The sequence below is a fragment of the Pan troglodytes genome, chromosome 19 (genome assembly GCF_028858775.2).
Source record: "Pan troglodytes isolate AG18354 chromosome 19, NHGRI_mPanTro3-v2.0_pri, whole genome shotgun sequence".
Taxonomy (NCBI): Eukaryota; Metazoa; Chordata; class Mammalia; order Primates; family Hominidae; genus Pan; species Pan troglodytes.
In genome coordinates, this window is record NC_072417.2 from 38,856,834 (window position 1) to 38,882,101 (window position 25,268).

Consider the following 25,268-nt stretch of genomic DNA (forward strand, 5'->3'; position numbering starts at 1 on the left):
CTCAAAAAAAAAAAAAAAAAGAAAACCTCAGTATTCAGGAGGAGGATGGTCACTAACCTGAAGGTTAGCGTCCCTGTATCAGAGTGGGCAAGGGGTGTGAGGAAAGGGGCGTTTTATCTTCTGCCCCTGTCCTGGCTCTCGCAAGGGTATCCAAACCCACCCACGTGGAATGACTGCTGGAAGGGCGCTGGCTCTGGCCGGTGTCGGCCGGCGGACAGAGCAGCTCTGTGAGCCAAGGGGAGGGGCGGGAAAGCCGCTCACCCAGGACACCCGTGTTCTCACCTAGAAACCGACTGGGCTTTGGTTGACTTAAGAGTCCCACAGGGGTTAATGTGTAACCTTGGAGCCATAGGGAAGGAAAACACTCAAACGGCTTGGTCCCTGGGTCCTTGCGCCTCAGGTTTTCGGCTTCTTCCTCCCGCCCGCAGCACCTTTCCCCTCCCCCGCTTCTTCCCGCCCCTCCTCTATTACCACCCTCTTCTCCCTCCCCGCTCTCATCTCCGCTTAACTTCCCTCGCTGGCTCTCAGCTGCTCCTCCTTTCGCCCAGAGTTTATACCTAAACTCTCCCCGAAAGCAGCTGCCTCGCTCGGAGGCGGGAGGGGGAGCCCGCGCCACAGTGAGGGCAGGCTGACACCTAGTGACTAGGAGCCGCAACTGCTGCAAGCTACCGGCTTGGAGAGCGCGGGTCACTCCAGCTGTCCCGGCAAATCGGAGGTCTTGCTTGCCCAGCCTCCGGGGAGCCGGGCCGAGGGCCGGGACTGTCTGAGGGAGGACTGTGACAGTCGCCCGGCCCCAGGAGTTTAAGAGCCGGCGGGAAGAGGTGGCGATGGGTTACTCAGCAGTTCCCAAGTGCCCACCTCGCGGGCGCGGGAGGGACAGGTAAACACGGGACTCCGGCCAGAAGACTGCGAGTGGTGCGGTAGGGGCACTGGGTCTGCACGGAGACCACTGTCGGACGCGGGGCTCCCGAGCCCACCCCAGGACCAGGACTTAGGGGGCGTGGGCGTGTCGGGTCCCGTCCAGCTCTGCGCAGAAAGTAGAGGGCGGAGAGAGCTCTCGCGGTACCCGCCCAGGGCGGGGTAGCCGGTGGCCCGGGGAAAAGTAGGGACGCGGGTTAATGAGGCCAGGCGAGCGAGGGCAGCGGGGACTCCGTCGGCAGTCGGGAGGCGCCAGCGAGGGGTGTCTCGGCGACGACGCCCTCAGCACAGCTCCTAGTTACCCGAAGTCCGCGGGAGCCGGCCGGTGGCCGAGAGGCCACGGGGACACCCGGCTCGCGCGGCAGCAGCGCCTGAGGGGCGGGGGCAGGCGGGCGGGGCGGGGCGGGGGCGGAGGCAGGCGGGCGGGGCGGGGGCGCGGGCGGCTGGGGGCGGGGGCAGAGGCCTCGCAGGGAGGGCGAGGAGGAGCCAAGGGGCCTAGAGGGCTTCGCCAACTGTGTGGGGCTGGCGGCCGGCCTAGACTGGCCCGAGAGGGACCCCGGTTCCCAGAACAGACCTAGGAGGCGGCCTCGAGGGCGGACGGCAGGGAGGGCCAGCATGCCCCGACTGCTGCACCCCGCCCTGCCGCTGCTCCTGGGCGCCACGCTGACCTTCCGGGCGCTCCGGCGCGCGCTCTGTCGCCTGCCCCTACCCGTGCACGTGCGCGCCGACCCCCTGCGCACCTGGCGCTGGCACAACCTGCTCGTCTCCTTCGCTCACTCCATTGTGTCGGGGATCTGGGCACTGCTGTGGTGAGTGAGCGACTGTGGAAATGAGGTGGCCAGGGGATCCTGAGCGGGGAGCCGGGGCCGGCTCTTGTGTTACTACCCCCATCGCTCACCGGCGGGCTGAGGCCACGCAGTCTCACCTGATCCCGTTTGGTATCCTATCCAACCAAAAGCCGCAGTGGCCCCAGGGGAGGGGGATCGCCCCTGGGAAACTGGAGGCTCTTGGGTTTTGCCCAGCCACTCTTAGCTTCCCAGTCAGCCACTAGCGCGAGCCCAGGCTCCCCCGGGGCTGCGAAGGGTAACCGAGAAGTTGATGGTCCTTGAGGGTGCCGAAATGCAGAGCCTCCTCTTCCCTCCTTTCCAGTGTATGGCAGACTCCTGACATGTTAGTGGAGATTGAGACGGCGTGGTCACTTTCTGGCTATTTGCTCGTTTGCTTCTCTGCGGGTAGGTCTTGCCCAGGAAGCGGGAGGCAAATTGGGGACAGGGAGAAGGAAGCTCAGTTCATGATCTCTTGCCCCATCCCTCCACTAGGGTATTTCATCCACGATACGGTGGACATCGTGACTAGCGGACAGACGCGAGCCTCTTGGGAATACCTTGTCCATCACGTCATGGTAAGAGAGAAGCAGACTATGTGGTATAGGCCTGGTGTCAGTAATCTAGTCTCAGCTCCGTCTTTCTGAATCTGGGAGAAGGCCGTGTTTTCTTACCACCCGCCCCCGACCTGTGTGCTACTTCTTATGCTAGGATGCTGGAGGTTGGCAGTCTGTACTTGTTCACTGAGGCCAGCAACCCATGGTTTCACTGCCTCTTTAGACTGAACATCACCCACAGCCAGCTGTGAGCAGGAATCAAAATCTAGTAATGTTGAACTAACAAAACAAAGCATCTTATCCACTATAAACTATTATTCCAGGGGGAAATTTGGGATTTTCCAGCCCTCAATCTGATACCCACACCCCCCAAACTTCCAGGAAAGCGTCTGCATCTGGGTTCCCTAACTCCTATTCTTTCTTCCCTCTAGGCCATGGGTGCCTTCTTCTCCGGCATCTTTTGGAGCAGCTTTGTCGGTGGGGGTGTCTTAACACTACTGGTGGAAGTCAGCAACATCTTCCTCACCATTCGCATGATGATGAAAATCAGTAATGCCCAGGATCATCTCCTCTACCGGGTTAACAAGTATGTGAACCTGGTCATGTACTTTCTCTTCCGCCTGGCCCCTCAGGCCTACCTCACCCATTTCTTCTTGCGTTATGTGAACCAGAGGACCCTGGGCACCTTCCTGCTGGGTATCCTGCTCATGCTGGACGTGATGATCATAATCTACTTTTCCCGCCTCCTCCGCTCTGACTTCTGCCCTGAGCATGTCCCCAAGAAGCAACACAAAGACAAGTTCTTGACTGAGTGAGAGGCACAGAGCCTGGGACAACAAAAACGGACAAGGCCAGAAACAGCTTCACATGGACACTGGGACTTAGCCCCAAGCCTGGGTGTCCTCTGAGGCCAGCCTCTCCACCTTCTGAGCCTGCGCCCACACTATTGAAAACACTAATGAAAGTACTCCTCTGAAGTCCTTGTCCTTTATTGGGCAAGGGGTGAGGGAAGCAGACAGACCGGTTGGACATAGTAGATGGGTGTGTGAGGACAAAATGCTACCAGAGAGCCAGCCAATCCACACTCCCCTGAAATGGATGCTAACACCCTTCAAACCCTGGGCATTGGTTTCATACACAGCCTCTTCCAGGGATAAAAGGGGTTCTTGTACAGCTTGTTACCCTCAACCATGGAGGCAAGTTCTGAGTTCTGGTTTTCCTAGGACACTAACTCTAGTCACAAAGATCTCTGGAGTGATCATACATGGTGGAGTGGCAGGGTGAGGTATTTCAAAAGGATAACTAGAACAGGAGTCTTGCCCAAGCCCTGTCATGTCAGTGTGTGTGTGTGGCCTCCCAGCCCAACCAGAAATTGACAGACAGGCATGTATATGGTGAAAAGATATATATATATATTCAGAATTAGGCAGCTGGACTCAGTTTAGATGATCCCAATCTGAAAAACAAAAGGGAGCCTCGTTACTGGACTTGAAATATGAAGATTAAGCTGGAATGTTATTTTTAGAAAGCAAAATGAGGAATGTGAGGATAAGGTTTGTCAAGGATAGGGGTGCAGTCAGTTAATTATGACTAATCAGCAAAGATCAGGCTTTGGTCGCTAACATATGCATCATTTGCACCCAAGGGGTGAGCATTAAGGGGTTTGTAGGAAGGAAACTTACTTTGTTGGCAACATCCAAAGCATCGTAATCAGGAGCCAGTCGAACATATGCCTTCTTCTCTCCATCAGGCCTAGGGTAGAGAAGGAAGCCTTAGTCCCTGCCACCCTCAACTGCCCCCACACCCTCCCCCTTCCTCCTCCAGTCCTCCGGCACTTCAGTGGTTCCTTTGTTCATGTCATTCTTTTCCAATAATGATTTTTCCATCATTAGCCCAGAGGACACCATGAAGCCACAAAGCCAATTCTCTTATGGGAAACACCACAGGCCACATTAAGACTTAAACCAAGGTAATCTGCCACGTGTCGCACTCTAGTTGCCTTTCCCAATAGAAGTAGGGACCCAGAAAATGAGCACCAACCCCCAATCAAGTCCTAGAAAGCATTGCCTCAGGTCCACACAAAGGTCTGTAACTAAGGCAGCCTGTAATTCCTGCCTCAAGGCTCACACACACTGCTAAACCTACACCAAGTTTAAGTCAAGGAACCTTTTTCCCCTGCTGAAAGGTCCAGGGGAATTTTTTTTTAAAAAAGGGCCTTGCTTGGTTGCTCAGGCTGGAGTACAATGGGGCAATCATGGGTGATTCCTGGCCTCAAGAGATCCTCCTGCATAGCTCGGACTACACGTGTAGTCCTGCATTACCAGGACTACCTAAACATCAAAAAGCTTCATGAAATGCAGGTTTTTTTGGCTCCAGACTGCTGGTCCAGCCTGCTCCCCATCCCTTGAGGCCCAACTCACCGAATCAGGGTGTTGACCTTGGCCACATCAATGTCATACAGCTTCTTCACAGCCTGTTTAATCTGGTGCTTGTTGGCTTTAACATCCACAATGAACACAAGTGTGTTGTTGTCTTCTATCTTCTTCATGGCAGACTCAGTGGTCAGCGGAAACTTGATGATAGCATAGTGGTCAAGCCTGGGAGAGGCAAAATGGGGTCACCTGGCCTGGGCCCATTCTTTTGGAGCCCAGAGCCAGGAGAGCCTAGGTGCATCAGACAACGAGGTACCAATCACTTTGTTCAGACTTTGGTCGCTTTACAGTGTCATCATCTGCACCCTGAAATCTAAGGGCCTGAAGCCCCAATCCCAGGGGCAGAACGTTGTGCATTTTCTTTCTCTTGAAGGGCTCTTACAACCTCAAGTGATTAAAGAATCATCTTTGGGCCAGGTGTGCTGGCTCATGGCTGTATTCCCAGCACTTTGGGAGGCTGAGGCAGGCTGATCACGAGGTCAAGAGATCGTGACCATCCTGGCCAACATGGTGAAACTCCCTCTCAACTAAAAATACAAAAATTAGCTGGGCGTGGTGGTGCACGCCTGTAGTCCGAGCTACTCAAGAGGCTGAGGCAGGAGAATCGGGCCAGAGGCAAATTCCCTTTTTTTTTTTTTTTTTTTTTTTGAGACAGAGTCTCGCTTCGCCCAGGCTGGAGTGCAGTGACAGGATCTTGGCTCGCTGCAAGCTCCGCTTCCTGGGTTCACACCATTCTCCTGCTTCAGCCTGGGACTACAGGTAGCCTGGGACTACAGGTAGCCTGGGACTCAGTAGCTGGGACTACAGGTAGCCTGGGACTCAGTAGCTGGGACTAGCGGCGCCTGCCACCACGCCCGGCTAATTTTTTTTGTATTTTTAGTAGAGACGGGGTTTCACCGTGTTAGCCAGGATGGTCTCGATCTCCTGATCTCGTGATCCGCCCGCCTCAGCCTCCCAAAGTGCTGGGATTACAGGCGTGAGCCACCGCGCCCGGCCAGCCAGGAGCAAATTCTTATGCACAGCTGAGGTTAAGCCACAGCAGTGGCTTAAGCACAACTGTAACACAGCTTTCCCCATTTAAAGTCACACTTGATTCTAGGTCCAGCTTGGTGGCGGGAGGGGCAGGAAGACAGTCTGTGAACTGCTTTCCTATATGAACACAATCCACTTTTTCTGTTAAGAAAGAGTAGAAGCAGCAAAAACCTATTGGTACTAACTACTACCATGGCTCTACTCAAATCTGTGCTCCCTAAAAAGTCAGTTATTACCGATAGCTCAAATACTCAAGTGTCCAACCTTCTGCCCATTTCCCCCCAACTGTTCCTTGAGCAGTATGAAAATTCGGGAAAATGAATGGAAAGAAGCTTCTATACACCGCAGCAGGACATAACTGCCAAATACAGATAATGGAATCCCCATTATCAATCAAGAATCAATCCACGTTCTCACTCTCAAGGATTGTTCCCTATAGCAGTAGGAGCTATGAGCAAGGAATCTCTGTATTCTACTTTATACTCCCCCCAAAATAAGTTTTCAAACCGTGACCACATGTGAAGCAATAATTAACCTAACAAATTTTGAGAGACTCAGGGTTTTTTTTTTTTTGAGACGGAGTTTCACTCTTATTGCCCAGGCTGGAATGCAATGGTACGATCTCTGCTCACCGCAACCTCCACTTCCCGGGTTCAAGCGATTCTCCTGCCTCAGCCTCCCGCGAGTAGCTGGGATTACAGACATGCGCCACCATGCCCGGCGAATTTTCTATTTTTAATAGACGCGGGGTTTCTCCATGTCACTCAGGCTGGTCTCAAACCCCTGACCTCAAGTGATCCGCCCCCCCCCGGCCTCCCAAAGTGCTGGGATTACAGACGTGAGCCACCGCGCCCGGCCTCTGGGCTGATCCTGCCAGTTTTGTAAATGCAGCAGAAACAATCTCCTCATACTTCCAATTAGAGAAGCACACTGGACACAATTTGTGTTTGAGAAACCATCACGCAGAGTGAGTGAATTTCCAAATTACCAATGGAGAATACCCAAATCTTTTCATGGGTACAGGGGGCAGTACTGACTTGTTTCTCCTGGGAGCGCTCTTCCGAGGATATTTGGGCTGTCTCCGGAGTCGCAGTGTCTTCGGCCGCCGGAAGGTGGGTGACGTGCGGATCTTCTTCTTTTTGTGGCTGTGGACACCTTTCAACACTGCCTTCTTGGCCTTTAAAGCCTTCGCTTTGGCTTCAGCTTTAGGAGGGGCAGGAGCTGGGAGAAAAGGAAAGAAAACGTGGGTGCGGGATTTAGAAATCGGTCACTTCCGGCCCCAAGAACTGCAGTGGGCGACCCTGGCCACAGGTGCATCAGTGGTTCCTTTGAAGACATCACAAGTGTCAGGAGATTAAAACTTTTCCATCATATGCACGATACCAGAGGCGAAAGCGACCAACTCTAAGTAACTCCAGGGATACGACTATGAAACAAAGTAGCACTGAATGAACGCTTGATACTTTCCAGAAAATGTCCTACGAATTTTACACATACCCCATCGCAAAACCACGCTGCGGAGAGATGGGCGGGTAATGTAGCCCGGTTGAACATGAACCAGAAGGAAAATGGTTAAAGCTGAGGGCACTAATTCCTTACAGGCCCGGGGACATGGAGCTCCAACCAGTGAATGCGTGTAGCTTCCCAGAGCCGAATGTCTGGCCCTCCCTGGCGGATGATGCCTGCCGCGTTGCCCCCCACCAACTCCCTCTACCGGAACTCAGCCCACGAGGCTGGGCCCACGCGGCCCACGTATACTGCAGTGTGTCCGAAACGCAGGGAACAGCCCCGGGGCAGAGCCCTCAGGGCTTAGCCCAGCAGCCGTGTTCCCAATTCGTTCGCTCTGCGGCGCGGCAATCCCCGGTAAACCAGCTGCGGCCCCATCACACACACCTTCCTTCTTCGCTTTCGGCGCCATCTTGTGAAAAGGGTCTCCAATGCCCGTTCCCACGGGCTTATAGCGCCAAAGAGCACTAAAGACTCGCGATGCTTTGTACTTAGAGCTGATTGGGTAATTTGCAGAGCGGCGCCCTCTGGGAACGGTAGTTAGGTTTAATTTCTTTTTCGTGCGTGAACAAACATGCGCCACTCCTCCCCTCAAAGGCACTAAAGCTTCATGGGGGTTGTAGTTTTTTTTTTTGTTTGTTTTGTTTTTTTTTTTGAGCGCTCTGTCGCCCAGGCTGGAGTGCAGTGGCGCGATCTCGGCTCACTGTAAGCTCCGCCTCCCGGGTTTACGCCATTCTCCTGCCTCAGCCACCAGAGTAGCTGGGACTACAGGCGCGTGCCACCATGGGGATTGTAGTTTTTTGAAGACACGCGTTTATTTGTTCAGGCCAGCGGACGGCGTAGCCGGCTGTCGCTCGGGTCTGGTCCCGGGAGCTTCCTATCTTGAGCAACTGCCAGTCTCAGGGAAGAGGATTGCCATGCCAGGAGGCAGGAACGCTGCCAAGAGGAAAGAACACATTTGGATTGACTCGGGAGTTAGATACAGCTAAGTTCTAGAGTGCTGGGGCAGGACTTGCTCGGTCGAACTGAGGTCCAGAGAGGAATGTGGTTTATCAATAACACAGTGATTTGGTGGCAGAAAAAAATCAAGTCAGGGCCGGGCGCGGTGACTCACGCCTGTAATCCCAGCACTTTGTGAGGCCGAGGTGGACGAATTGCTTCGAGCCCAGGAGTTCGAGACCACCCTGGGCAACACGGCGAAACCCTGTCTCTACAAAAGAATACAAAAATTAGCCGGGCGTGGTGGTGCGTGCCTGTAGTCCCAGTTCCTTGGGAGGCTGAGGTGGGAGGATCGCTTCAGCCCTGGAGGTCGAGGCTGCAATGAGCCATTCCAGCCTGGGTGGCAGAGTGAGACCCTGTCTCAAAATAAATAAATAAATAAATAAATAAATAAATAAATAAATAATCGAGTCACGAGGGGGAAGTGTCAGAGGAAGTACAAGGCGGCCACACCTGCCCCTCTTTACCTGCGACACTGATACTGTCAAGTTTTACTGCGTTTCCTGATAATGCACTTGAAGTTCTATGAAAATTCCACACATTTCTCCAAGATTCGCTAGTTCTTCTGGTTAGTAACTTCACTCACAATCCCCTGCCCTAAACTAGTCTTCCCTTCCGTGTCCTGGTCATCTTTACATCCTCAAATTCAGCCCCAGACACAGAGAAAGGTTTCTTAACACTCAGGTTTGCTTCTCCTAAGGTGTGTGCCTAACCCATCCCCACTTGATCCCTTCTTCTTCCCTCTCCCTTCATAAAACCAGACATGTACCCTTTGACGGTGAAATTGATTGTGCACTGCCCCCTCTTCTATCCTGCAGGACTTTGCACAAAGGAGTTGTCCCTGGGGGATAGATTCCAATGGGGCCAGAACAATGAACACCCATACCAGAGGGGAGTCCCCGCCTCCCAGAGCGGAGACCACCCCAAAGAGCAGAGTTTCCGGGTCCACTTAGCCCTTCTTTAACCGCCCTCGAGGGAACTTGATCTTCAGCCCTCCCACCTCACAATCTACACAGCAGCCTTGAAGGAAAAGACGCCAGACTTCAGACGTCTCTCTCCTCGGTGGGCACCTCATTCTAACCCTGGCACCCCCTTCGCACGCTTCCCCTCCACCATCCCCACCCCCGACCTCCCAGGGCAGAAGGGCGAGAGGGGGCAGACTCTATGAGTCACCTCCCAGGCCTGGAGTTGAGGAGGGAAGCGCCGCCTCTCCTTGGGCCGCTTCTCTCCCCCTTTCCCCTCCCTGCTGGTTCCTGGCATCGCCAGATGCTGCGCAGCAGTCTCCGATTCCCCATCACCAATTCGGCTGGGTAAGGGTCCCCATGAAGGCGCAGCCGGGCATAGAGGTGCAGGGGAGAGCAGCCTGGGGAGTCCCTATCTGGATAGGCTCCAGCCTGGGTCGGGGCGGTCCTGGTGCCCGGTGAAGCGTCAAAAGAGGGAGCCTGAGCGGGGCAACGCAGAGGGGTGGAGAGGAGGGGGTGGCGAGGGCGGGCAGCGAGGCCTGGAGCCGCCAGGAGAGGGGCGGGGGGCGGCCCTTCTCCAGGAATTTCCGGGGATCGTGTTACAGCGTTGGCGGAGCCCGAGCGGAGTGGGACTCGAGGCCCTGTAGCCGGACTGGGCCCCTCGCCCCCTCCTCCAGCGGCCTGCGGGCCTTGGCAGCGCCGCCCCTGCCCACACTGACCCCGTGTGGCGGGGCCGCTCCGCGCCCCCGGGCCGCTCTGTAATGGTAGGGCAGCCTCAGCCCCGAGATGACGTCGGGTCTCCGCGGCCCCGGGTTATTGTAGGAACTATCCGGCCCCGCGTAATCGTAGGAACTATCCGGCCCCGCGTAATCGTAGGGTCTGCGCGGGCCCGGCCCCCACCAGACGGGACTCCCCGCCCCCAATTGGCGGCCGAAGAGTCTCCTCGCCCCAGAGTCATCTTCGGGACGCCCAGGGCCCGGGTGATTTTGGGCTCGCCGCGGCCCCGGGTGATTGTTTCATCTCCGTGGCCCGCGGTGGTCGTAGCGTCTCCGAGACCGCGGACTCCCGTAGGGTCCCCGTGGCCCCGAGTTGTAGTCGGGACACCCCGGCCGCGGGTGATCGTCGGGTCTCCACGCGCCCGGGTCGCTGACGCGGATCCGGCATCGGCGCCTTCTCAGGGCGCCCTGCAAGGCCGCAGGCAGGATGAACATTCTGGCACCCGTGCGGAGGGATCGCGTCCTGGCGGAGCTGCCCCAGGTAGGCGCCGGGGCCACGTCGGGCTTCAGTCTACAGCCCGGGGTGTGGGCGAGGAGGAGGCGGCACCAGACCAGTTAGAGGACTGGGCCCAGCCCTGCCACCCAGCTAGGCCTGGTGCTTCTGGGTGGTCCCTGCACTCCACCCCTACCCGGGCCGCTTGGCTGCGGGACAAGGGCCAGGAGTAGGAAGCTCCATTCTCTTCCATCCTTCCCACTAAGTGCCTGAGGAAGGAGGCCGCTTTGCACGGGCACAAAGACTTCCACCCCCGCGTCACCTGCGCCTGCCAGGAGCACCGGACAGGCACCGTGGGGTGAGTTAGGGACACCCACAACAAAGAGAGGAGGTCCCAGGAAACTCTGTAGTCATAGCGAGGGTAAACAACCACCCCCTTGGGGCTTCATTTCAGCCCCTACCAGCTATATGTTTTTTTCCCCCTCTTTAAGCCCCTGTATCCCCTCCTTTTCTCCCAACAAGGTTGTTGTGAGTTCTATGAGATGGGGTTGGGTAGAAGGGTGGCAGCTGGATTTCTGAGTAGAGACTAAGGTGTCTGAAATGGGAAGGTGGTCACCTGCTCAGATCCCCACATAGCATCCACGGAGCCCCAGGGCAGGGGTCTGGCTGTGCTTACAGGGATGAGTCTTATTGTGGGTTTTAAAGGTAATACTGATAACAGTTGGCACCATTAATTAAGCATTTGCTGTGTGCCAGGCAGTGTTGGGTACTATCATCTTTATTGAATGGAAAAGTCCATCACTTAAGATATATCCTGATTTCAGACATTAAAATGCGGGGGGGAGGGTGTCTTAGAATATAGGACATTTATCTCATTTTAACCTTCACAACGACCCAGTAAAATATATACTAACTTTACTTAAATGTTTAAACTGAGGCTTAGAGAGGCTAAATAACGTGTCCAAAGTCACACAGCTAATCAGTGTGAGAGCTGGGATTCAAATTCATGTCTCTCTGCTTCTGGAGCACAAAACACTCCTCCTCCCCAGCACACCTGTCCACGCAGCTGCCTGGGACGCCTGGTGTCTATAATACCCTCAGCCTGGGTGCAGCTACCTTTCTGGACCTAGTCGGGAGCATTGGAACTCCCTAGGGTGAAAGAGCTCGTGCCCACTCCCCTTGCCCACTCTTGTGTCCAGCAGATTTAAGATCTCCAAGGTCATTGTGGTGGGGGACCTGTCGGTGGGGAAGACTTGCCTCATTAATAGGTAAGGGGGTGCTGGAGCTGAGCTGGGCAGGGTGGGGCCAAGCCTAGCCAGGTGGGCTGGCTCCAGATCACAGCATCTGGTACCCTCTCAGGTTCTGCAAAGACACCTTTGATAAGAATTACAAGGCCACCATTGGAGTGGACTTCGAGATGGAACGATTTGAGGTGCTGGGCATTCCCTTCAGTTTGCAGCTGTGAGTGCTTCCACACCCCTTCCAGCTATCCCTTCTCCCCAGCACCCACACCCCCCAAGATACATACCTGTGCTTCACTCTTCCTTCCTTCCAGTTGGGATACCGCTGGACAGGAGAGGTTCAAATGCATTGCGTCAACCTACTATAGAGGAGCTCAAGGTAAGGGGCTGGGTGAAGTGGGGTAGGTGGGTCTCAGAGTGCACATGGCTTCTCATATGGAGCTGGAAGGATTGGGGAAATGAGCAGTAGTGTCTTCCCTGTCAACCTGGGGCTGTTTCTGCCACTCTTCCAGCCATCATCATTGTCTTCAACCTGAATGATGTGGCATCTCTGGAACATACCAAGTAAGTGAGCATCCTGCAATATAATGGGAGGCTCCGGGAAGAGAGGTTCAGAACAGAGGGGTGGTCAGGAAGAAGAAGAATGCATGTAGGACCAGAGAGGGGGTAATTGGGCCTATGAATGTCAGCGGGAGGGGCCCTGCAGACTCACTCATCCCTTACTTTCCACCTCCCATGGCAGGCAGTGGCTGGCCGATGCCCTGAAGGAGAATGACCCTTCCAGTGTGCTTCTCTTCCTTGTAGGTTCCAAGAAGGATCTGAGTGTGAGTGTGCCAGTGGGGGGACTTCCCAGCTTGGTGAGGGAATGCCCCCCTCTGACTCTGGCCTTCCCTCAGACCCCTGCTCAGTATGCGCTGATGGAGAAAGACGCCCTCCAGGTGGCCCAGGAGATGAAGGCTGAGTACTGGGCAGTCTCATCTCTCACTGGTGAGTTGGAGGCTTTAGGGCTCTGCTGTGACACTCTTGCCTGGCTCTCCTCTCACTGCTACACCTCCAGCTGTGCCCTGTGTCCCCAGACCCAGCACTGCCCCTGAGCACCTATCTGCTCTCTGTGTCAGGTGAGAATGTCCGAGAATTCTTCTTCCGTGTGGCAGCACTGACCTTTGAGGCCAATGTGCTGGCTGAGCTGGAGAAATCGGGGGCTCGACGCATTGGGGATGTTGTCCGTGAGTGCTTGCCTGGTTGAGGGTGGCAGAGGGCACAGTGAGCCTCCAATCCCTGCTTCACATATTTTCCACCCTTCTTTAGGCATCAACAGTGATGACAGCAACCTCTACCTAACTGCCAGCAAGAAGAAGCCCACATGTTGCCCATGAGGGCTGAGGAGACTGTTCAGAGACTGCCCAGCCCTAGGGCACTGTGCCACCCTCATTCCTCCAGAGCTTGACCCCTGGACATTTGCACTGACTTTATCCAGACCAAAGAGCTGCCTCTTGGTGGCAGTATTCCCACAGAGGGGTAGCTGGGACCATGCTAGTCACTTCCTGCCCCCAGGCACCGTGCCAAAGACTGGATGCCCCCTACTCCTCAGGGGACTGTCCAGGGCACCCAGTGGTAGTGAGGGAGAGTGTCTCTGTTCTTTTGCTCAGCCTGCTGGGCCCTTTGTGTTTGAGGATGCTTAATGATTCCAGCCTCTCACTGTGCCTTATGCATTAAAATTTCTTTGTTACGAGCACTTTGGGGCTGGAGTTCTTTGTTGGGGATGATGGATGTGGAATGGGCATGACTGTGTGGCCATTTTGGCACTAGAGTCCCCTGGGGATGCTGTGCTGGCCATCCCTGGCCCCTGGGCAGGTTCAGGTAGGCTGGGAGCTGAAACATCAGTTTGGGGGCTGCACTGGGCCCTCACTGGGTGAAGTCTGAATGGCTGGCTTTGAGAGCCCTTTCCCCTGATCCTTTCCCCACACGTGTCCTCCTACTTGGTGCTTATACCCAAATTTTCACCACTGGAGAATCTTTTTCTTTTTTTCACCCTTTTCTTGCCTTCCCTTTAAGAAATACTTTTCCAGGCAGGGTGCGGTGGCTCGTGCCTGTAATCTCAGCACTTTGGGAGGCCAAGGCAGGCAGATCACTTGGATTCAGGAGTTCGAGACCAGCCTGGCCAACATGGTGAAACCCGCGTCACCATTAAAATCCAAAAATTAGGCCGGGCGCGGTGGCTCATGCCTGTAATCCCAGCACTTTGGGAGGCCGAGGCGTGCGGATCACGAGGTCAGGAGATAGAGACCATCCTGGCTAACAAGGTGAAACTAAAAATGCAAAAAATTAGCCAGGCGTGGTGGCTGGTGCCTGTAGTCCCAGCTACTTGGGAGGCTGAGGCAGGAGAATGGCCTGAACCTGGGAGGTGGAGCTTGCAGCGAGCCGAGATGGCACCACTGCACTCCAGCCTGGGCGACAGAGCAAGACTCTGTCTCATAAAAAAATAAAATAAAATAAAATACAAAAATTAGCCGGGCGTGGTGTTGCGTGCCTGTAACTCCAGCTACTTGGGAGGATGAGGCAGGAGAATTGCTTGAACTCAGGAGTTATAACCATTAACTTTTCTTTCTTTTTTTTTTTTTTTTTTGTTTTTTTGGTTGTTTATGCCATTAACTTTTATAAGAAAGAAAGGTGACCAAGACCCTGGCTCCCTGTTGACATCTAACCCAGAGTTCCAGAGTAGCTGGAAGCACCTCAGACATCTGGGTCAACAAAGGAGGACTTATGGCCTCGTGTCATCCTGGGAGGCTAAGGGGGTGTCCAAGTTAGAAGGCAGATTCTGGCTCCCAGTTGCCAAGTGCTCTGTCTGTTCCATTCCTGGTTCCATTCTCACCAGGATGGTTGGTTTTTCTGCACACTTCCCTTCTCCTGGCTTCCCCTCCCTCGCAGTTCCTAGACTCTCTAGAGCTACCACGGGAAGGAGGGTCTGGGCAGGAGCCCTACCCACTCCGGACTTGGGTCTGGAGGAAAGTGAAGGTGGGGATCAGGCAGAGCAATAGTAGCAGCAGCAGAGCCCCTGGATGATGGTGGAGAAAACAAGGTGTGGACCCCATCCTTTCTCCTCCTCTTCATCCTGGCTTTGGAAGCTGGTGCCAAGAGAAATGGAGGGGTGTGGTGCATGGAATGTCGTCGATATGGCGATAACTTCTTTTCACACTCTCCTGTGATTGTTTTTTCCATTTCTGTTCCCTGGCAGCACTGGGCTCCTCACCCTTGCCTTGCCTGTTAACAGATGTGTGTGAAGCCAGCACCACAGTCCAGGTGTGGTGTTTGTGCTGCACCGGGTGTGGGAGTTCTGTGTTCCGTGTGCATGTTGTATTAGTCTGTGTGTGGTGAGTATATTTTGTGTGTCTGTGATATATGCATGCGCAGAGTGTGTATGTTGTACCTGAGGGCGTGAGGGGTGTCACTGGGATGAGGTTCCTATGAATGCAGCCTGCCCTGTTCTCCAGACTGTCTATCAGGATAAGCTTACGACTCTCTATTGGGCAGTATTGTCTCTAGAATAGGGTGTCCCCTGGGGGCCAGGGGCGGGGAACGCTGCGGGGTGGCGCAGGGGCTGGGAGCAGACATCAGGTCCTCAGCCCGGAGTTAGGTCTTCGGAGAGGCCTGTGGGCGGAGAAAGGGGAAGCCCGGGCTCCACCAGAGGCGGAGGGACCTCGAAGCCCGGAAGGTGGAGTGGAAATGGCGACGCCAGGACCTCCCTGGGCTCAGGGGATCCTCCCATCTCAGCCTCCCGAGTAGCTGGGACTACAAGTGCGCACCACTAAAGTAGCTAATTTTTGTGTTTTTTGTAGAGATGGGGTTCGCTCTCTCGCCAGCGGGCAGAGGCAGGGCTGCGGCTGGTTTCCCAAGCGTCGGTGGGGCGGGGAGCGGGACGGGTGTGTGCGGTTTAGAGAATGGCCGGGGCGGGGCTAATAATGGGGCTGGGGGCAAGGCTCGTTGTAACACTAAGAATTGGGGCTACGATCTGGAGGCAGGGTGAAAATCTGGGGTTTGGACTGCAAGCTGGAACCAAAGATGGGTGGTGAGAGCTGGGCCTGTAAGGTTAAGGTCTGAGATAAAGAGGGGCCTGGGAGGCGCCGGAGGCCCCGGATGAAGAACGCGGCTGACGCTGAGACCCAGCTGGGAAGACTACGCAGCCTGGAGCCGGGTTGGGGAGGCCGGGGGCTGCGCCAGCATGAGGCGGGGTTAGGGGCTAGGCGGGGGCGTAGCCGAGACTGGAGTTCACGGCTGGGCCGAGGGCTCGGCCGGGCTGAGGCTCAGGGTTGGACTTCACGCAAGAGTCCTGTAGAGACGAAGACCTGGGCGGAGAGCGATGTGGGTCAGGACGACGCTCACAATTGAAAGATGGACTAAGGAAAAGACCGAGCCCAAGGCCCGCTCGTGGGATGAGAGCAGATGCCGCGGTAAGAGGGGCGGGACAGGAGCTGGGCAGAGGGCGCGGCCCGGCTCGCAGACCCCGAGCGGCGCACGCGGGAGGCCGGCAAACCGACGAGGGAGGCGGGCAAACCAACGAGAGAGGCGGGCAAACCAACGAGAGAGGCGGGGCCCAGTGCTGGGCCGGGGCGGAGCTAGGGCCGGGGCGGAGCTAGGGCCGGGGGCGGGCTCGCGTCGAGCCGCGGGCCAATGATAGAGGACTGGGGTCCTGAGGCCCTGCTGGGTCGCCCGCGGGATGGGCGGGAAGTCTGGTTCCAGCCAGAGCTGGAACGCTCGGCTATCGGACTGGGTGGCACCGGGCGCAGGCCGCTGCCCTTGAAGCGCCGGCCTTGGCTGGAGCCCGTGGACCAGCGCCCACCCGGACGCCGGGGCGGGAGCGGGCGGTTCCATCGACCCTGAAGGTGGACGAAGGAGACTAAGGGTTCCACCCGTGGCATCACAATTACCTCCGCGGCGACGAGGCCAGAGAGGCATTTCCAAGGAGACGCGGGCGCACTGCCCCTCCCTTGCTTCCTCCAATTCCCTCCTTCCTCTCCTAGTTTCTTCCCTCCCTTCCCGCCCTACTCCATCCCTCCCTTCCCACCCTACTCCTTTCGGCTGCTCTGGTGCCCACCCCCAGTGCCTCGAGGTCGAGGAGAGCTCCTCGGCCCCGCAGGACGGGGAGGATTCTGTACAGATGAGCATAACCTGTGAGTTTTGAGTTAGGCCTTTGTGCGCCGATTAACGCCTCACGGGGAAAGACGCCATAAGCCTCCCACTTTCTTTCACCCTATCACCCTCCTCATTCATTGTGTGTGTTGTCAGTCACTCCTGCTGCAGGAACTCTGGACTGCTGCTGGTCAGAGGTCTCCTCCTGTCCTCTGGAACTAAAGAGCAGATTGCTTTTCTCAGCTCTGAAGAGAGTTACTAAATTCGTCTCCCCCTTTGTCCTTCCTCCCCTCGTCTCCTTCACAAACAGAGCTGATGGGTGTCCGAGCTCTGGGGGAGCTAGTGAGTGGAGAGTAAACAGGCTCTGACCCTGCATGTGTGCTTTTTTTTTTTTTTTTTTTTTGAGATGGAATCTCGCTCTGTCGCCCAGGCTGGAGTGCAGTGGCGCAATATCGGCTCACTGCAAACTCCACCTCCCGGGTTCAAACAATTCTCCTGCCTCAGCCTCCTGAGTAGCTGGGATTACAGGCGCGCGCCACCACGCCCAGCTATTTTTTTTATTTTTTTTATTTTTAGTAGAGACGGGGTTTCACCATGTTGGTCAGGCTGGTCTTGAACTCCTGACCTCGTGATCCGCCCACCTCGGCCTCCCAAAGTACTGGGATTACAGGCGTGAGCCACCGCGCCTGGCCATGTGTGTCTCTTTCATGGTGGCTCCTGAAACAGCAAGGCAGAGGAGTTTTGGTTCCTCACCCTGGCTGAGGTCCCAGCGGCATGACTTTAGGGTCCAGGGTGGATAAGGGAGGCTGTGGAGTCCAGATTGAGTAAAACCAGAGGGTGAGGAATTGGTAGTGTTGGAGCTGAAAAGCAGGTGCAGTAGGAAGTGACTGTGCCTCAAAAAAACACCTGTCCTTCCCGCCGTCTCACTCTGCTGCCCACACTGGAGTGCAGTAGCACAATATCAGCTCACTGCAACCTACACTTCTGGGGTTCAAGCGATTCTCATGCCTTGGCCTCCAGAGCAGCTGGGACTACAGGTATGTGCCACCATGCCTGGCCGATTTTTGGATTTTTATTAGAGAAGGGATTTCACCATGTTGACCATGCTGGTCTCAAACTCCTGACCTCAAGTGATCCGCCCACCTCGGCCTCTCAAAATTCTGAGATTACAGGCATGAGCCACTGCACCCGGCCTGGTAGGACAGGTTTTGCATATGGAGCTGAACGTGATTTATTTTATAAGACAGAATCTCACTCTGTTGCCCAGGCTGGAGTGCTGTGGCTCTCTCAGCTCACTGCAACCTCTGCCTCGCCAGCTCACTCAAGCAGAATGTGGTTTTAAGGCTTGGCTGTGGGCCGGGTGCGGTGGCTCACACCTGTAATCCCAGCATTTTGGGAGGCTGAGGTGGGCGGATCACGAGGTCAGGAGATCAAGACCATCCTGGCTAACACAGTGAAACCCCGTCTCTACTAAAAATACATAAAATTAGCCGGGCATGGTGGCGGGCGTCTGTAGTCCCAGCTCCTTGGGAGGCTGAGGCAGGAGAATGGCGTGAACCCGGGAGGCGGAGCTTGCAGTGAGCCAAGATCCCGCCACTGCACTCCAGCCTGGGCGACACAGCCAGACTCTGTCTCAAAAAAAAAAAAAAAAAAGGCTTGGCTGTGGAGCTTCACATACAGAATGACCTTTGTTTACAGGGGTGTGTCCCCAGCCAACAGTAAGTAGACAGGGCTGAAAGAGCATAGGCTATGGAACCAGGAAGACCTGGGTTTGAATCCTACTTCTGCCGTCTATTAACATGCATCTTTGGACAAATTACTTATCCTCTCTGAGTTTCTGTGTTCTCATCCATAGAATGGGGCTGTGGTGGGGATTTAGAAACAAAGGCATATATTTTAGTTGAGACAGGGTCTCACTCTGTTGCCCAGGCTGGAATGCAGTGGCTTGATCACGGCTCACTGCGGCCTCGACCTCCCTGGGCTCAGGTAATCCTCCCACCTCAGCCTCCTGAGTAGCTGGGACTACAGTTGTGCACCACTAAGCCAGCTAATTTTTGTATTTTTTGTAGAGATGGGGTTTTGCCATGTTGCCCAGGCTGGTCTCGAACTCCTGGACTTGTGATCTTCCCGCCTCAGACTCCCAAAATGTCGTTTTTTTTTTTTTTTTTTTCCTTTTTCTGGAGAACGGGGTCTCGCTATATTGCCCAGGCAGATCTCGAACTCCTGGGCTCAAGCTATCCTCCCGCCTCTTGCCTCTCTGAGAGCTGGGATTACAGGCGTGAGCCACGGTGCCCGGCCCAGACTCCCAAAATGATGGGATTACAGATTTATGTCATTTCATTGGTGGATGTTGAAAACATGGAAGTTGATGAAGTTATCCAGGACATGCTTTTGTAGAGCCTTCTGAGGAGGTGACCAAGTCAGAACTCTTGTAATCACCAATTTAAGGCATACAACAAAACAAGAGGAGACAGCAAAGGAGACAGGGAAGAACTAAAGAGCTGGTTAGAGAAGGAAGAGAAAGATGAGGTCTGCCATGGAAGCCCAAGGAACAGTTTGCAGAAGGAGATTCATTGGTCAACAGGGTCAAGTGAGGCCGGGCGCAGTGGCTCACGCCTGTAATCCCAACACCTTGGGAGGCCGAGGGCGGATCACAAGGTCAGGAGTTCGAGACCAGCCTGTCCAACATGGTGAAACCCCGTCTCTACTAAAAATACAAAAATTAGCCAGGTGTGGTGGCGTGCACCTGTAATCCCAGCTACTCAGGAGGCTCAGGCAGGAGAATTGCTTGAACCCGGGAGGCAGAGGGTGCAGTGAGCCAAGATCCCACCACTGCACTCCAGCCTGGGCGACAGAGCGAGACTCAATCTCAAAACAAAACAAACAAAAACAAAAAACAAAACAAAACAAAAAACAGGGTCAAATGAGATAAGAAGCCCACTGGATTTGGCTACTGGGAAACTGCTGGTGGCCTTTGCCAAAGCTATTCAGATTGGGGGGCGGATGGCTGCCATGTTGCAGGTGGCTGGAAGAGAAGAAAGAAGTGAAGACACTGAGCCTACTGAAGGTAGGGACTGGGCCTCTTTTCTAGTGCCGAGGGAAGCCACCCAACATATGTCCTCTGAATGAGTTAATCAATTTGGATTGAAAGGGGGATATGCAGTGGTAGGAGAAACAGGATTGACAGAGTGTTTTGTTTTATGATGTCTATAGCCTGTAAGGGGGGAAAAAAGAAGCCAGTAAAGGAGGAGAAGGTGTCAGTTCTGGCTGGGACCTAAAATATAGATGCTTTGGGCATGAGAAAGGAGGGACACCCTTTTCCCAGGCAAGCAAAGTTGATGAGGGTTGGAGTGTCCACAGATAATGGCGGTGAAATTATCTGCTGAGAGAAACAGTGGTTGCAGGAGTTTCCAGGAAGTGCTTAAAGTCATTCATTCATTCTTTTGTTCATTTAACAAATTTTGAGTACTTGCCGTGCTGTGGAAAACAGGAGGAGGAGCTGACCAGAGACTTATAGGAGGATGACCAAGTGCCACTGAAGGCTTGCTGAAGACCCCAAGCAATCAGTTTCCCTTCCTTAAGCAGACCTCAAGTCCAGTGCCTCAAGGGATAAAGCTAGTTGTGGGAAGGAAAGGCAAAGGGGCAGACTGTCTTGTGGCTGCTAATGGCTGAGGGAGCTGCCACCCCAGTTGGAGGTCTGCTTAGGGTCATCCTCTGTCCAGGCTCCACACACCCTGGGACAGTTTCTGGAGCTGTCCCTCCTTGCCTAGACCCTGGCTGGCTCCTATTCATCACTAACTCTAGTGATGCTCCTTCCAAGAAGTCTTCCATAGTCCCCAGTCCTCCTTTCCAGTCCTGGTAGGTGGCCCTTGTCCTGTGCTACCATTTCCCTGTCAGCATCTGCATCACATTACTGTCATGAACCTCCCGTGTCCCTCTCCCCTCCCCCTCTCCCCTCCCCCTCACCGCCCCACCCCCCCGCAACCCCTTAAGAGCAGGGACTGTTGTTTAATCTCTGCATCTCCAGGATGCAGCAAGGGCCTGACATGTGGAGCTTCTCGGGGTATGTTTGGTGAATAAATGGCACAGGGAGGGGGCTGCTGCCACCACTGCCACTCTATGCTCTCTCAGATGTAAACAGGTTACCCAGCTGGGAGAGAGGACATCTGCTGGCTGGTGTGGCGTCCAGCACTGATGTGTCTACCTTCTCTGAAGGTGGGTCCAGGAGACCTTTGACCCAGGGGATCCTCATCACCCCTCACCTGGGAAAGCTGACACCTGGTGGAAGCTTGGTCCTAAGGCAGGGAGGGAGGGAAGTGTGGTCCTGAAGCTGCCCCATCCTCAACCCATCCCCTACAGATGCCAGAGGGGACCCCTTTCTCAAGGCCGCAATCACCCCATTCGTTTATATAGAACTTTATGGCACATAAGTATCTTTGACATATGTGAATTGAGTCCGCCCAACAACCCTGCAAAATTGGTATGACCACCATCCCATTTTGTGGATGAGGAAATTAAAGGCTCAGAGAAGTAAAGAAATTTGCCCTAAGCCACCCGGCTAGTAAGTGACAGACCCACGACTTGGGCTTAGGCCTGACTACAAGTTCAGGGCACTTTGCCACTATGCTGCCCTTTGGCCCAGCTCAGCCATGCTGAGGAAGGCCAAGGTGGTGGTGAAGTTTCAGGGTCCTGCCACATACCCATGCCTTCCTCATCTTCCCGGGGGATAAAGGGTACAAGAGGGGAGGAGAGAGACACAGATCACCCATGGGTCAGCGGTGTAGTGAGGACCCAGGACTTCACAGCCTTGTGTGGGGAAGGGAAGGAGGAAGAAATGTGGGTAAGCCTCAGGCCAAGCTGCTGCACTGTGAGGCCACTTGGACTCACACCCACAGCCTGGGCTCATTCCTGGCTGGTGGCCGGTATGAGGTCTCACCCTAGTTCCACTCCTCGTGGGGGCTGGCAAAGGCACAATTCTCGGCCTGTTTGAGGGTAATCCAGCCACAGCACCCCAAGCCAGTGCCTGCTCCCTCCCTCCCCTAGGAGTGCTGGGGAATCCGAGGTAAGGTCCCTTGTCCTTTGTCGGGTGAGTGAGATTCTGGGCTGTGAGAGGCGCAGAGTCGCCTCATGGGCTTACCTTTGAGATAGAGGCCTGAGGGGACAGCCGGGCCTTAGGCAGTGTCAGAGGTGAGGCAGTGGTGGTAGACCGGGGAAACTCCTGTCTTCAGGACTGGCATTGAGCTGAGCAACAGAGGTGGGGGCCTTTCTCCAGGGCTTTTCCCTAACCCCAAATTCTCACCCCAGCAGCTTCTTCCTGTGCCCTGGGAAAGGGGATGTGGTCTCTGTGCTGCCTAAAAGAGTGCTTAGGCTGGGGGTGGGTCATTCGAAAGCCTGGGGCTCTAGGGACTGGGGAGAGTGTGGGAAGGTGCTGAGTGAAGAGCAGGGAAAGGATCAAGAAGGGGGCATGGGAAGGGAGGGGAGTGAGAAAGGTGTCAGGCAGGAGAAAAAAAGGGGCTTGAAGGAGAAGGGAGGAGGGGGAAGTGGGGAGGGAAGGACGAGTCAGAAGCTAAGGAGCATGATGCAGGCCTTAGCTCCTGGCCAGGCTGTGAGAGATCAGCGTGGGCCAGGGCAGGTGTAGGAACTGAGGATGCTGCGGCTCTGCTGCTCCTGGGGCTCTGGGGTGCCATAGCAGGAGGGCCTTCTCCTACCAGGCGCCTTGTGGAGCAGGGCTGCCACTCATTGTCGGCACCTGGTTGAGGGGCAGGCAGGAGCTGGTGGAGGCCTCCCACTGGAGGGAGAGGACAGAAGTAACAGGGAATCACAGGACTGCAGGGGGCTTGATAAGGGTCTCCTGTGTATCAGACATGGAACCAGACACTTTGCTGGGACATGGGGTTACTCTGCGGCCAAGTTACTACTACTGAAGCAGAAACACTTCTTGGGGTGGACAGCTGGTGGTGGCAGGTGAATTTGGTGAGGTTTTAGCTTGAGCTGTGGGAAGACCCAGAGGTCTGCGGCTGCTACTGATGACCCAGACTCCTGCCCCCTCAGGTGACTGCAAGGAGCCTGACAAGTGCTGCTGGAGACACAAGCAGTGCACTGGGCACATCATCTACCCTTTCGCCTCTGACTGTGTCCGCCACAGCCTGCACCTACACTCTGTCAACCACTGCAACTGTAATTCTAGGTGAGGGCCCACCCCCTTGGGGGACCCATGGCAGAGCCAGGTCCGAACTTTCATTGTGGTCTCCCCTTCAACCTTTGGTTTGCCTCTTCAGCTTTGAATTGGTGCTGCCAGCCCAGTCCCAGCTCTGCACACCTTGCTCTGCTCTAAGAGAAATGGGGAGGAGGTCTGTTGGCCTGAGGCAGGCCCAGCGGAAGCCCACTGTCCCTCAGGCTTCTGGCTCTGGGTCCCTGGGGGAGTGATGGGAGCCAGGCTGAGAGTCCCATGTGTGGCAGGCTGAAGGACTGTTCAGAGGATAGCAGCAGCTCCCAGGGCGCGGGCCCAACCTGCTCCCATGTCATCGAGTCCCCTTGCTTTGAGCTCACACCGGAGGAGGAGCATGTGGAGCGATTCCAGTATGGCTGGTGAGTGAGCCCCGGTGGGCTGATGGGGAAGGGGCCTCTACAGGGCACTGCCCCCCACTCTCTGTCAAACTTCCCCCGTTGTCCCTTCTCCCAGGTGCAAAAGCTACAGACCTGTTTCTGTGGCAGTGATCCACCATCCACTCTACCATGAGTGTGGGGCAGATGATCTAAATGAAGAAGAGGAAGAGGAGGAGGAGGAGGAGGAAAGCAAGCCCCCCATCCCGACGCAGGTGGGGCCCGCCACCGCCTCCCCTGACCTAGGCACCAGCATGGCCACTGGTACCCCTGACTCCACAGCGCCCATCACCATCTGGCGCTCTGAGAGCCCCACAGGGAAGGGTCAGGGCAGCAAGGTGATCAAGAAGGTAAAGAAGAAAAAGGAAAAAGAGAAAGACAAGGAGATGGATGAGAAGGCAAAGCTGAAGAAAAAAGCCAAGAAAGGCCAGTTGACTAAGAAGAAAAGCCCGGTTAAATTGGAGCCTTCCCCGCCAGACGTGAGCCGATCATTAAGCCCAAGACAGCTGGCCAGGATGTCCGAGTCCAGCCCAGAAAGCCGGGAAGAGCTGGAGAGCGAGGACAGTTACAATGGCCGGGGGCAGGGAGAACTGTCCAGCGAGGATATTGTGGAATCATCATCGCCCAGGAAGAGAGAGAAGAACACAGTCCAGGCCAAAAAGACAGGGGCAAAGCCCTCACAAGCCAGGAAGGTAAACAAGAGAAAATCTCCCCCAGGATCAAACCCCAACCTCAGTTGAGGCCAGGGTGGTCAGGGTGCAGAATAAATGCCATCGAGCCTGTGGCTGGCCCTCTGCTGCTGTTCTCTCCCTCCAACCTGGCTGTTTCTTGCAGGGCAAGGGGTGGGCTCAGGGCTGCAGGGGTTTCTCAAAGGCAATCCAGCTTTCACAAAGGAAGCCCATGGGAAGGCAGGTGGGAGGGAAAGGAAGGGGCACAGCCCTATTTCTTCCTACCTGCTAGGACAAGGTGGAAGAGTGTATCTGGGGTGGGAAGGAGGGCTTCCCCTCTCTGCTGCAAGAGACTGGTCTGTGTGAAATCCACTTCTGGGACAGGCAGTACTGTCTGCAGCGATACCCCCAATAAACGGAACTTTTTAACCCACTCTGTGCCACTGTGCCTGGCCTTTCCCTCCTCTAAGTGGCTCTGCAGAAGGTGCTCGTGGTACTACCAGAGACTGACCTTCCCAGCTGGTGGTCTAGCTCCTCCCTTGTAGCCCTTTTGTGCTGAAGGGAGCTGACTTGAGTTCCTGGCAGAGCTGGCCCCTTCCCCCAGATCTTGAAGAAAAACAAGGGGAGGGAGTGTGCCACATCTGGGCAGCAGTGGCCTTTTCTGACTTCTCTGCTGAGCCCCAAGCAAAGGAAAGGGAGCCAGAGGCCCCACTCTCCCAGCATTGACTCACAGAGCTGTGAGACGAAGCCCTTGTGCAGAAACAGGGATGGCAGGAGTTCAGAACAAAAAATGCAGTGGGGCAGGGACAAAGGGCCAGGGCCAGTGTGTTGGAGGGGAGCAGGTGAGCAGGGCCCCATCCTGGGGCAGGAACACCTTACTGCTGAGAGCTTGCGAGAGACCAAGGCCCAGCTGGGAAAAGGGAAGAGATGAACGGCAGAGGCTCAAGTTGAGAAATCCAGATTTACTTGTGGCCTTTCTCCAGGGTGCCAGAGAAGACCAGCAGGCATGGGCGGATGGGGCAGCTGTGCTGTGGGTGAGTGAGTGGGTGTAATAATACCGGGTAACATTTGCGAGGTACCAGGCGTTGGGCCAAGGAGCTTGCACACGCTGCCTTGGTCCTCACAGCAGCTGATGAGGCAGGTATCACTATCTCCATGTTACAGGTAAGACAGCCAGCTGAAAGGCAGCA

At 55.3% G+C, this 25,268-nt stretch overlaps 4 protein-coding genes and 4 non-coding genes across 22 annotated transcripts; 3 read left to right on the forward strand and 5 right to left on the reverse strand.

Annotated features, from left to right (window-relative positions):
• Positions 1 to 653: 653 nt before the first annotated feature.
• TLCD1 (TLC domain containing 1) lies at positions 654 to 3,276 on the forward strand. 2 transcript variants are annotated; one of them, XM_003315562.5, is made up of 4 exons: positions 654 to 880; positions 2,068 to 2,150; positions 2,238 to 2,320; positions 2,731 to 3,276. In XM_003315562.5, the coding sequence occupies exons 1-4, from the start codon at positions 828 to 830 to the stop codon at positions 3,112 to 3,114; spliced, it is 603 nt and encodes a 200-aa protein (XP_003315610.1). In that variant the 5' UTR covers positions 654 to 827; the 3' UTR covers positions 3,115 to 3,276. The 2 variants fall into 2 exon arrangements, with proteins under 2 accessions (XP_003315610.1, XP_511362.2); XM_511362.9 differs by lacking the exon at positions 654 to 880 and adding an exon at positions 1,377 to 1,727.
• A 413-nt stretch (positions 3,277 to 3,689) lies between these two features.
• On the reverse strand, positions 3,690 to 8,239 carry RPL23A (ribosomal protein L23a). The gene is made up of 5 exons (XM_511361.8): positions 7,657 to 8,239; positions 6,801 to 6,984; positions 4,720 to 4,896; positions 3,982 to 4,051; positions 3,690 to 3,755 (listed from the first exon to the last, which is right to left on the reverse strand). Exons 1-5 carry the CDS (start codon positions 7,679 to 7,681, stop codon positions 3,741 to 3,743), a joined length of 471 nt encoding a protein of 156 aa, XP_511361.2. The 5' UTR covers positions 7,682 to 8,239; the 3' UTR covers positions 3,690 to 3,740.
• Positions 3,869 to 3,940, reverse strand: LOC112206154 (small nucleolar RNA Z17). The gene has a single exon (XR_002940355.1). It is a non-coding gene; the product is annotated as a small nucleolar RNA Z17 (small nucleolar RNA).
• LOC112206144 (small nucleolar RNA SNORD42) lies at positions 4,131 to 4,194 on the reverse strand. The gene has a single exon (XR_002940346.1). It is a non-coding gene; the product is annotated as a small nucleolar RNA SNORD42 (small nucleolar RNA).
• LOC112206153 (small nucleolar RNA Z17) lies at positions 4,966 to 5,037 on the reverse strand. Its single transcript, XR_002940354.1, has one exon. It is a non-coding gene; the product is annotated as a small nucleolar RNA Z17 (small nucleolar RNA).
• Positions 7,075 to 7,141, reverse strand: LOC112206143 (small nucleolar RNA SNORD42). Its single transcript, XR_002940345.1, has one exon. It is a non-coding gene; the product is annotated as a small nucleolar RNA SNORD42 (small nucleolar RNA).
• Positions 8,240 to 9,219: 980 nt separating the features above from the next.
• RAB34 (RAB34, member RAS oncogene family) lies at positions 9,220 to 13,415 on the forward strand. Of its 9 annotated transcripts, none has more exons than XM_063798855.1 (11): positions 9,220 to 9,330; positions 10,409 to 10,487; positions 10,706 to 10,797; positions 11,642 to 11,707; positions 11,799 to 11,900; positions 11,995 to 12,059; positions 12,193 to 12,244; positions 12,423 to 12,504; positions 12,577 to 12,667; positions 12,799 to 12,906; positions 12,989 to 13,415. In XM_063798855.1, exons 2-11 carry the CDS (start codon positions 10,434 to 10,436, stop codon positions 13,054 to 13,056), a joined length of 780 nt encoding a protein of 259 aa, XP_063654925.1. In that variant the 5' UTR covers positions 9,220 to 9,330; positions 10,409 to 10,433; the 3' UTR covers positions 13,057 to 13,415. The 9 variants fall into 9 exon arrangements, with proteins under 9 accessions (XP_063654925.1, XP_511360.3, XP_016787656.1 ...); XM_511360.8 differs by having other exon boundaries at positions 9,267 to 9,578; XM_016932167.3 differs by having other exon boundaries at positions 9,312 to 9,330; positions 11,639 to 11,707.
• Positions 13,416 to 15,581: 2,166 nt separating this feature from the next.
• On the forward strand, positions 15,582 to 24,192 carry PROCA1 (protein interacting with cyclin A1). Of its 6 annotated transcripts, XM_063798853.1 has the most exons (6): positions 16,652 to 16,848; positions 19,256 to 19,874; positions 20,939 to 21,022; positions 22,859 to 22,994; positions 23,267 to 23,395; positions 23,490 to 24,192. In XM_063798853.1, exons 2-6 carry the CDS (start codon positions 19,811 to 19,813, stop codon positions 24,148 to 24,150), a joined length of 1,074 nt encoding a protein of 357 aa, XP_063654923.1. In that variant the 5' UTR covers positions 16,652 to 16,848; positions 19,256 to 19,810; the 3' UTR covers positions 24,151 to 24,192. The 6 variants fall into 6 exon arrangements, with proteins under 6 accessions (XP_016787667.1, XP_016787670.1, XP_016787669.1 ...); XM_016932178.3 differs by lacking the exons at positions 16,652 to 16,848; positions 19,256 to 19,874 and adding an exon at positions 15,582 to 16,128; XM_016932180.4 differs by lacking the exon at positions 19,256 to 19,874 and having other exon boundaries at positions 16,285 to 16,848.
• The last annotated feature ends 1,076 nt before the right edge of the window (positions 24,193 to 25,268 follow it).